The 12,236-nt window shown below is 36.0% G+C and overlaps 1 protein-coding gene across 1 annotated transcript in view; it reads left to right on the top strand.

The window, feature by feature from the left end:
- The first annotated feature begins 370 nt into the window (after positions 1-370).
- LOC145690380 (copine-8-like) overlaps positions 371-12,236 on the top strand; it is a 36,177-nt gene continuing 24,311 nt past the window's right edge. The window contains exon 1 of the mRNA XM_081765214.1: positions 371-681. Within this exon, the coding sequence (XP_081621340.1) occupies positions 611-681 (71 nt within the window). The 5' untranslated portion in view covers positions 371-610. The remainder of the gene's footprint in view (positions 682-12,236) is intronic.

Raw genomic sequence — 12,236 nt, 5'->3', positions numbered from 1 at the left:
TTTCTGGAGATAATTTCTTTGTGGAAGATCTTTAGAAGACATTAAAAATCTTGCAACACAATTGACGGTATTCGCTACACATCAATGTGTCGCGGCACAGCGGTTGAGAAACGCTGGTCTCTTACATCATATAAGAATAAATCATCTAATTTACTTCGTTCATATATTATTATATTGATACGTATGGCACAACGTTCATCCTATTCAAACAGAAAGTTACTAAGATCGATAAGTAAGTTTTCAACTGACAAATAAACAGAAGAGAAGGATGATAATTAGTTTATATCACAATATATATTTCAAGTGTACCATAATACTCTACATAATACAATAATTTTGATCATCGCGCACAATAATTGCCAACTCTTGAGTTGACAGCCCTGGTGTACGTATGACGTAATTTGAATTTACGGTCTGACGTAGCTATAAAGAATCGGGGAAAATAATTTAGAAACAATTTACACGGAATTAAAAGATTAGAAAAGTTTGTTAAGTTGTGATAAGTTTCTGTGAACATTTATTTATTATTCTGTATTGCGTTTCTTGAATGACATTCACGTAAGCCGAATATATATAATTGTTTAGTGTGATATCTTCACAAGAGTAAATCATGAATATACCATTCACTCCTGGAACAGCCTCACAACCAACAAGTGAAATTGAACTAACTATATCATGCAGGTAAGACCACTAAATTAAAGGATTAATTTCTTACGTAAACAAAGTCATGACCTCTCCCCCCAAAAAAGCATGTAAAATTTACGGGAGAAATATCCGTGCAGATTTACTTTTGACACACCACTCGAAATAATTTCAGAAAAATTATAGTTCGTTCGCTGATTTCCTTCCTATTGTCTTATAATTGATTTGCTCTGGGCGTAATGAAAATATCTCACTTGGCATAGATAAACTTTAAAGGGAGCTAACTCGTGGCTACACGGTGAGTGCGCGCCTTTGGTATGATCCCCGGATTCGACTCCCGGTGGGAGCTCATATGGTTCGGGTTCGGATTCCACGTTAAGTTGTAGGCCCACGTCTCATATAGCCTCGCTGCTGAAAGGGACACTAAACTGAAAAATCAAAATTCAAGAGGGGCATGAGAAGTGATTGTTGAACAATTATAATTTTAAGATTTTCATATAAATGTTGGCGTCTAGATATGTGTCAGAAAACTAGTGCAAGCAACAAACCAACTTGTGCTAGATGGTCACTAAACAGTACGAATGCAATCTAACCAAGTTAGGCGGGGCAAAGGAGCAGGCGCGTCAGCGATTGTTGGTATACCTTAAGCGAGGATAGAGAAAGCAAGTGGACTTTGACAATGATAAGACTTTCAATAGCACTTGTCATGGTTTCATACTAGTAGTAATCCACTTGTAAACATAAAATATAATTTGTGTACATTGCACAATTACACCACTGCTGGAAAATAGTATCTAATACAGCAGCGTTTCCCAACCGGTGTGCCGCGGCACATTGGCGTGCCGCGAATGGACCGCTGGTGTGCCGCAAGGAAATCGAAACAAAATTATTAATTCCATAGCAATTAAATTGCAAGACATAGGAAAAAAAGGTATATTTTTGTATTTCACATTACTATGAATTTCTACCATGAAAAAAATTACCGTAATTGTAAATATTATTCTACATCTATTGCTGTGTAGCAGACAGTATTTCGGCTCGTACACATTTCCACGGTTAGCTGCTATGTTACGCTTCAATTGAGAGTTATACTAACACTGAGAAATGTAAGCACTTGTACGTTACGCGTCAAGTGAGAACACTCATTCGCACGTGAATGACAGAGCAACATGTTCAACAGCTGTGTTTTGACTTCGACGCATCGCAAGCTGTGTGATTACAATAATATCACCGGTTTTGGTTAAAACAACAAAGTTAAAATACAAGACATTTGTTTGTTCGTTCGTTATTTAGTGATCTTCGTTCTTAGTGAAAAGTTGGATACAGTTTTCGAAAAAGAAAGTGTATTTTTTTAAAATCTGAGTCCTATATTTCATTGCAATTGTTTTCTATTTTAAAATTAGAATAAAAAAATAAGCATAATGAATTATCATAGGGGAAAACCAGTGATCGAGCTTTCATCTCTGTGAGAAGATCAGTAATCACAGAAAAAAAACATGGTATTTTATATTTGCAAATAATAATCTTATATATAAAAGAGAACGTACAAATCCTTTGTTCCCTCATCACGCTGATACGGCTGAACCAATTTCTTTCATTTTTGGGGGGTTATTAGGATTTGGACCCTAGATGGTTTTTATCATATCACTTTAATTTTTAATTACCAGTGTCTTGAGATAATTGACCATTCAAGTGTCCATAACGTACAAATCCTTTGTTAGTTCATCATAGGTAAAAATAAACGTATTTATATGCAACCCGCATGACCGTGTCACTCGGCGGGTTAACATAAATGACAGGCGATATAATGTTAACATTTACTGCATTGAAAGCGAAAAAGTAAAAATTATCTAAGTAACAAAGTTTATTGCGTTCCGGGGTGACCGCAGCGAAGCGGGGTGAACGCTGCTAGTAATTATATATATATATATGAGTGGAGTGTGCCGCAAGAATTCAAGTTACACCCGTAGTGTGCCGCAAGTTGAAAAAGGTTGGGAAACGCTGTAATACAGTCATGTTTCGTATGCACTCACTTATTTTATATGTCGTAAAGCACTTGTAGTGATTTGACACTAGTAACCCTGCACTTGTAAACTTAAAATACAGCTGTTTACTTTGTATTTAATTCTGTCGCCTGCAGAAATTTGTTCCTTATATATATATATGTCTTTTCATGCAAAGTATTGAATTGTATCTGTAATTCTTCCAAAATGTGGTGTTCCAAAAGTAAACTAGCACCGAAATATCTAATATTACTTCAAGATTAATATATAAGGGTGCAGATTCTACAATACATTGTCATAAAATATAACTTCATGGTTAAAATGAGTCAGTGTTTATGAAAGAGGGCTGTCTATGATATTAATTGGCATATTTTTGGAACTGGGGGGCCAGAATATTTTGCTTAAATTTTATACTTTCTTGCTATATTTTCTATATTTTCTTAATGGTTTCCGTAGGTGAGGCTAGGTTTAGGTCAGGTTGTGATAGGATATTTGGGGCATTACTCAAGCAGACAGTTCTACCAAATTTTCACATATTTATTGCACTTTCCGGTTTCTTTTTGCAGAACATGCACTAAATGAGGAGTTAGTGCATAAACCACGAACCAATTTGTGCTAGGTGGCCACTAAAAAGTACGAATGCTATCTAACCAAGTCAGGGCAGGAGCGCAGCAGTGGGCCTGAGCGGAGCGACGGGGTGCGTCCGTAGGGAGCGTCAGCGACGGAGAGCATACGCATAAACGAGGATAGTGGAAAAATACATAAAATATCTTCAATAATTTTTACATGGTGATATTACCTGATTCCCCCCCCCCCCTCCTCAGTTCCAAAATTATCCCTATTAATTTTCACTGCCAGAGGATTTCTGCACACTGTAGGAAATTAGTATTTTATGTTCACAGGTGTTAAGCCATTACGAGAGCTGTACTATGGTTAAAATGAGTGAATACATTTGAAAAATGATTATTAATGCCGGGGATAATATAGTTTACGGGGATGGAGTATTTCCAGCGATTGCACACATACAATATCAATACGTAAGAAACGATGAGTGCCAGAATTGGTCATTTTCGGTGACCTAATACAGTTTCCAGGGTGGGGTATTTTGTATACCTAATACCATGTTACCGGAAGTGACCAATTCCATTACCGATCTGTTTCTTTTAATAAGTCAACTTGTTTGGTATATATGTTGCATGTGTGCAATCCCCTGAAATACCCCATCCCCAAAACTGTATTAGATACCGTGTATCGGCAGTGACCAATTCTCAGGTACCGATCGCTTTCTTTCGTAAAGACAAATTAATTGATATTTATATATGTTGCTTGTGAGCAATCGCTCGAAACACTCTACCCCTGAAGTTGTTAGGTGCTGAAAATGGGCAATTCCGGAACTAGTCGCTTTCTTTCGTCAAGACGAGATGATTGATGTATACGCAATGAACAATTTGAGATCAAGACTAGCTGTAGAAAGTAAGAGAGTGAATATAGAAAGTTTCTTATCTTGAGTCATTCAAAGTATGACCCTCGTGCATCCTTACATTGTTGTGGTTAGTGTACGCCCCTTTGGCGTGGGAGACCCGGGTTCGATTCCCGGCGGGAGCTCATGTGGTTCGGATTCCACGTTAATCAGTAGATCCACGTCTCATATAGCCTCGCTGCTGAACGGGACGTTAAACTCAAACGCATACCAAAATGTGCATTCATTCTTGGGAGGAATGACAGGTTAGTACCGTTTCTCTGACTTACACTGTCGCCCATTGAGAATGTAGAGGATATGGGTGGTCGATATCTTATTCATTATGGTTTTCCACCAGACAGCGTCCATTCCTCACCAACACATCCAACCCTTGTTTGATTCAATACAGCGCAGGCCCGTATTTATATATTGTGTGCCCCTGTGCTCTAAATAATTTTCCGCCCCCCTCCCCGCACAAACTTATGTCTCAAACAAGGAAACAAGCCGTGATTTTGCAACTATACCAGGTCTTGTTGAGTAGCAGTTTAGGTATTACGAGTTACAAAAGTTACAGCGTAATTTTAAATGGCCTAATTCTCTGAATGAAGATTATGATGTGTTGTGCCCGAAGGTAGGTGTTTGACCCGAAGGTCCCTGGACAAGGTAAAACCATGGTATTTGCCATTGCTTTGCTTGGAATGATGACGTACTAAGGACTGGACCTACAGCTTAACTTGAGATCCGAACCACTTGTGTCCCCACCGGGAATCGAACTTGGGCTTGATTTTCAAGTTGGGATTGGCTGACATCCATTCATGGATGTCACTGAGACACCAGTAATTATTGGTGATAACTGATAAGAAAAATAATTATTTACATTATTCACCGTCAGTAATGGTTTAATAGTCTACATTAGTAATACAATAAGTTGTCTGTCTATAGCGCTTTTCAACGCGAGAAGCATAATAGATAGAAACATGAAATTTTAATATGTTTTAAAGTTCTCAGAGAGATGATCCAAATTACCTGTTCCAGGTTCCTAGGTCACACCTGAACTGTGATATGAGGGTGCAAAGTTCTCATAAGAATAATATGGGGCATTTTTAAAATAATCAAAAACGACCACGAATTCATAGTTTTTGGGTTTGCGAAGATGAATAGTGACAGTTTTCGTCCAATTCAAAGTCATACTCTACATCCCAGGGAGGGAACGATTTTTGAAAAGTAATCGGAAACTCAAGATATTAGTGTTGAATTCATAGTTTTCGAGGTCGCTCAGTTTAACGGTATCAGTTTTCATTATGTTCAAGTTTGGGGTGAGAATGCGAGAGGATGACTTCAAAAATAATCAGATAAGGTTGCTAATTAGTAACTACTGTAATTAGAGCGAATTAACCATATTAACACATTTTCTCGCGCTTGCGCGGGACTCTGCTGGTGCTAGTTTTAAATACTACTTTACTGTGAATGTTAAAAAAGAAAATCCAAAATTCTGCCGCCCTGAGGTCGAGCATAGAATAGCACTTACCTAAATAGGGGCCTGCACACAGGGACTCTGATTGTATCACTTGGAGTCCACGCCATACTGATTTATCAAGATTAGACATGTATACAATTCTGAAGTTCTCATCATTTCTGTATAATCATGTAAATACTCTTTGGTATAAATTTTATTTCATTCACACGCATCTTTCTTGGTGTTGAAATTTTTATCGATGGGGAGTGCAAACGAGAAGACTTTCGTCTTATTTGCTGACAGTGAGTTGGTTTAAATAGCTTGATTTTTAAAATAAACGTAGTTAATTTAAGTCAAATTTCGAAATGATTCCATGATCATCATATCCCGCCGCTATATTTTGTAACCAATCGATTTCCCCTGTTTTTAACCAGAAAATATGTACTACATAGAAAATAGAAAAATAAAAAAAAATGGAAAAATTTTCACTGCGATAACGTTTGGGTGAAGTGAGTGGGCTCTCATAAGGAAACAGCACCGCTTTTAATTCAAATAAACGATAGTAGCTGCTATTCTTGGAATAATAATAATATCAGGTCGTCCGCTAAATGTATTGAGTTTGTTACCCACGCGATGACGTTAGTGAGCTAAGCCTCAGAGCATAGAGTTGCAGCGAGTCAGGCCTAACGTCGTACGACAGCTGACAGTTGAAACTAATAAATGTGCAAAAAGTGTTGGAAGTCTTCAGGCGTCTTGAAAATGAGTGCACTTTCCGCAAAACTGCGCTGCATTTAACAACTTTATTTCGATAAAGGTGCAAATGTTGCACAGGCCCATAAACAAGTTTGTGCTGTTTATGGGCAAGATACGTAATCAAAAGCAGCCACAAAAAAGATTATCCAGTCGCTTTCGTTCTGGATCATTCAATGTTCAATATGCGACCAATCACGGCAAAAGTGGATGATGTTCTGGCAAAAGTCAAGTAAGACCGGCATGTAAGCAGTCATGACGTCGTCAATGATCTGAACAGCCCTCACCAAACAGTGATAAACCATTTGAAGAAAACTGGCTACAAGATGAAGCTCGACAATTGGGTGCCACATGATCTAACTCACTTGTCAGATATATTTACTCGATCGATTTTCCATCTGCGAATATACTGAAATGTAACGAACTTGAGAAGTGAATAACCTACGACAACAAAGTGCTAAAATAATCGTGGTTGAAACGAGACGCTCCACAGTTTGTGGCAAATCCCACACTGACACTCAAGGAGGTTATGCTGTGGTTTGGTGGGACTGGAAGGACATCATGCATCATGAGCTGCTGTCGCCGCAGAGTGGGGTATTTTGGTCAAAAAGCTGGTCAAATTTATTCACGTGACAACGTCTTAAAATGGTTTACTGTTGAAATATATTGTAAATATTGGACTTCACATTTCAGAGTTTCTATAGGTTAAAGTGTTCACTTATCGTTATTTGTGTTCACAAATCCGGCTTTCGGTATGTCAACCATTAGTGATATCTTTTTAAACGCTTGTTGAATATGCCTTTTCTCTCTACATAATTGCTTCTCAGAATCGGATTACCACATCTTTATTGGTAATTTATAAAACAATTTAGAAGATTTATATTTGCATGAAGGAAAGATGATCCAAACTTGATAGTATCTGATTTGTTAAAATCTTTGGATATCGCCTTACTATGTATCAACTAGAGATGGCCAAAATTTTCCGGAATAGGAATTTCACTTTCCGGATATCGGAAAGATTTACGGAATTCAAAGAAAGTCCGGATTTTTCCGATTTTACTTTCTGGTTTCCAGAATTGGCCATCCCTATTTTCAACACTACCAACACATTGTAGATAAAATGTCTGTAGCCGTATTAAATACTTTTGCATGCACCATAGCTGAAAAAAACGTATGTTTGATCTTGAAAGTATTATTTGGCACCTGTACTTCCATTGCGTTCAAATATTCAACTTGCTTATCGATATAACTGATTTCTTTCTTTGTGATATCGTTGGTCTCGTGAACAACTCTAATCCGGACCCATCTACTAAACTGCGAACTGGAAGGGGATGAATTCTGCTAAATGACTTTTTTTCCTATCCGCTTTAAAACCCACCTGGGTTTTTGATGAGCTTTTTGTTAGTATATTACTGGTACAACTAAGGTGATCACATTGAAAGTGATTTTTATCAGATTTTGGAATTTCCTTGGGCAAATTAGATGCTTTCATGTTAAAGTATGTACAACATTATTCAACGTTAGACCTATATAAAGTTCTGAATAAAAATAACTTACCTTAGCTTGAAATAATTATAGAACAAATTAATGTATGGATTGTGTTTATGGCCTATTTGAAGTAAAATATGCAATTTTATATTTTAGAAAATACTTTCCGTAAATAATGTGCTCGCCGACTCGGTATACATTTGACGAGTTTAAGACCATAGATGCCAGTACCACCAGTAAATATGTAAATACATTAGTAAAACGTATTAGTATTATTTCATACATTTGATGCTAACACAAGTATTCTTCAGTAAAATTTGGTTTTCCAACAACAGTAGTTTAGTTCCGTCATTAGTTGCTACTCTTCAAATAAGCATTCTGTAGAATCAACACCAGCAATAGCGTAAAAATTCTTGTAAACTTTAAGAAGCTTAATGCTCGGAGTTCCGAAGACTATATAACGCTACTATTTCAAGTGCTGAATTTAAACATCGGTACTAATGGAAGTGTCGATGTACAGTAAAGAAAGCTGCGTTTTCGGGGAAAACCCGCCGTGAAAGAAGTGCTCGGGAAATTCCCTTGAACGCACAAAGCATCGGAAGTGAATACTTCAACAATAAAACTATTTATTTTAAGATGGAAGATATTTAATTTCATTTAAGACATTTTGGAACATTTACTTTATAAAATATGAATTATCTCTTTGTTAATTGTTTTAAATTCATTTTCGGGAAATGAACTTCAATAATAAACCCATTTATTTTACGCTGGAAAGTATTTGTCATATAAGACATTTTGAAACATTTATTTCATAATACATGAATTATATCTTTGTTTCAAATTAATATATTTGGCGAACATTACTAAAGCTCCTGGGATGACTCGATCTACATTTGTTCGTTTGTCTGCCTGTACCACACACATTGCAGGGTACAACTTTCGGTCTTTTAAGTTTAAATTTTCAGGGTACAAGCACGAGACACATTAAATTTCCTGTATAGATTTTGGCGGCATACAAAGGCGTAAAATTTCAAAATGGCGGCATTTTTTTTTCAAAATAGCGGGTATCCACGCTACAAAGCACGATTTTCGGTCTTTTAAATAGAAATTTTCAGAGTAGAAGCACGAGACACTCTAAATTAGCTGTATATATATTTTGGCGGCGATCCAACGTAAAATTTCCGAATGGCGGCCATTTTTCAACTAGCGGGTATCCACGCTTCAGGGTGTAATTTTCGGACTTTTAAGTTGAAATTTTGAGGGTAGAAGCAAGAGACATTCGAAATTTGCTGTGTAGATTTTCTCGGCGATCCAATGTAAAATTTCAAAATGGCGGCCATTTTTTCACACCTGTAGTGAACAGAAAATTGTTGCAAATTGCGACAATGACAATCTTGAAATATAAATCACATTTTAACAGTTTTACCACAAAGATATTGAAATATTTCGAAAAAACCCAATTAAACCCGAAAATAACCATATGGGCCCAGGTGGGTTGGGTTTTTTAAAAAATACTCGGGTTTTTTCAAACCCTGGCTTTATTTATAACTAATTTCAATGGCAGAAAAGAACTGTGAAAAATGTTAGCATTACTACCAATATTCTCGAATTTTTGGTTGTATATGAACTATCACAGTCCTATTTTCGAGCAAATTCTAAATTTTGCTTTTCTTCTTTTGAAATATTTTCTAGAATTTCTTCCAAATATTTGTAAAGACGTGATTTCATATAGTTGAGATGATATTGTAATTTTAGTTCTTCGCACGTTTCTTGTGACAGAGTATAATGATAGAATCGGATAGCATTCTGCTTTAGCTTTCTGTAACAATGATTAACATGGATATAGTTTTGGGCTGGCACTTTATTGTACTATCTTCGGGATAAATTAACTTCCACAATAGTTGATAAAGTTTAGTTACGATCAACCGTTGAGTATCTCTCCTTTTGCGTTGTGCACTGGTGATAGACCTTACTTTAGATTCCCTTGCAAGAGGATTTTGACATTTCTTTAATTGCTGCTAGTGCATCTCTTTCCGACGATCCTTAAGTCATTTGTGAACATATATCAATGTTATCTCAGGTAGCTGCTCAAATAGTTAATTTTCTTTTTGACCTTGTACTGTGATTACTGCATTCTTTAAATTCTTTAGGCAGCCGACTCGCTTTACTTTTCGTCCACATCGTTAAATTCACAAAACTAGCTAGCCAGTTATCATTGTTTTGAACAAATCATTATTCTTTATGAGACTAAGTGATCCAAAATTCCTTGAATTTAAGTATTCTAATTCATCTTTTAGCTCATTGATCATCTCTGCTGAATAGTGGATGATATTCAAAACAGTTTTCCCATAATGCACCTTGTGAAGGTTCAGGATACTCTTTGATGTAACCATAGAATTTCCTTCTATTCAATTATTTGGCTGATAAGGTAATGTTCAAAGGGAAAGGCTATTTTTAAAATACGACCATTGGCTGCGGAAAATATTTCTTCGTAGTACTTTGGTAATCGTATATACTATAGTTTTAATTTTTTTGACACATACTGGCACTGTGATTAAAACACTATTGAGGCGTGGGAGACCCGGGTTCGGTTCCCGGCGGGAGGTCATGTGGTTCGGATTCCACGTTAATCAGTAGGTCCACGTCTCATATAGCCTCGCTGCTGAAAGGGACGTTAAACTCAAAATCAACTCAACTCATTAAAACACTATTGATTGTAAAATTCTGTTTTAAAATTTTGATTTATTTAGACATTTAATTTAATAGAAAATATGTAAACATTAACTAACTGATACATTATTTTAATTTTAAAATGTACTACGTACTTTGATTTTCTAACTCCATTGCAAGTTTTACACCACTCCACAACACATAAAATATTTAAAATAAAGTCACATCTGGCGCTTTATTTGACAGGCGCCGAGTATTAGAAAATCGTTCAATATACATAACGATTAAATAACTATTACTGTAATAGCTTCCCCAGTTTTATGAGTTAAAAATGAATGGCTGTCACATGATAAAGAGTTATTGACCTAAAAAAAGTGAAAAGGTTTAATTTATCGTCAATTAGAATTTTTGATTTCGACCGAAATATTCCATTATGTGCCGTGCAGAACGATAGGCTGGGATCTGTACTGTCGACAATTAGCGCGAGTGCGCCTAGTAATTCAAGGAAACAGCCGGAACTGGCCAACAGAAAGGATAAAAGTATACCACGCTAACAATACCAGACGCCTATATCTTTAACCAGTCATAAATTGAAATAAGTAAGGTGGGAGAGTTTTTTAGTGCATCCATCGTATAGCCTGAACAAGGCACTGTCAGACTTGTGGAGAGTTAGCTTCAAAAGAGGCTTGCGAATACTACGTGTCTTTTTTTAACTAAAACTCACAAATGTTCTATATGAGGGGATTATGATTTTTCCGGAAGCATGGCAGAAAGTTGTCGAATAAAATTATGCGTAAGTGGTTTAATAATGTTATTTTCAAATCACAATAAATGTATTCTCAATTTTGGTTTCAAAAGGCTCAATACTTTTTAGACAACCTGATAATAAAATTCCATCTCCATAGTACGAAGTCCCTAGGGGCTTAAGCTGACAAGCAGCGATTTACTTTTGTGTGTATTTAGTACATCACTATTCCCCTAATCGTTATTCGGGATTTTTTGTACCGGAGTTCGCTACTTTTAAATTCAAGCAATTCTCAAAATCCCGATTTTGACTCAGTGATGTTGGACAATACCGAAAATGTATGCTTCCTTTTGAGGGATCAAACCTGAGGACTTACGCTTGGACCGAAGGTGCGTGCGCTTACCATTGAGCCACGCGTGAGCACATTATTATTATTATTATTATTATTATTATTATTATTAAGCTGATAATTTAGTCATTGGGCGTGGAAATTTTTCTCCAACTGCATTGGCATGATTTAGCTGCATTTTTTCGATGCCTCTTGGGTTATTATTATTATTATTATTATTATTATTATTATTATTATTATTATTATTATTATTATTATTTACACTACCTTTGTCATTACTGTTTAAACCCTGGCACACTTCTTTGCACATTGCTGACTATTTTTTTCTATTTTGACCTGAACACGATGTCTAAAAGTCAGGAATATTTAAATAAATACATGAAAATTAAATCGGTAAAAATAATAAGGTAAATTCAGTTTCGATTTGGCAGTGTTCCCTGTTAAGGGTGGGCAATTTACATTGAATTCTACTTCCTTTTTGTTGTTGTTCTTTTTTTTTTTTTTTTTTTTTTGTCTGTTTACAATTCGTATTATGAAAAAGGAAACGGCTGATTTAAATTTTTAAAAAATCAACAAAAATGATTTAAATATACGTGATTTTTCCAATTTTGTTCAATAGGTACGTTAGAAAAATAAATCACGAAGCTTTTTCACAAGGAAATACTACTTAGCAT

This window comes from Thermobia domestica, chromosome 1 (assembly GCF_964235325.1).
Source record: "Thermobia domestica chromosome 1, izTheDome1.hap1.1, whole genome shotgun sequence".
Lineage (NCBI taxonomy): Eukaryota > Metazoa > Arthropoda > Insecta > Zygentoma > Lepismatidae > Thermobia > Thermobia domestica.
This window is presented reverse-complemented; position numbering and strand designations above follow the sequence as displayed.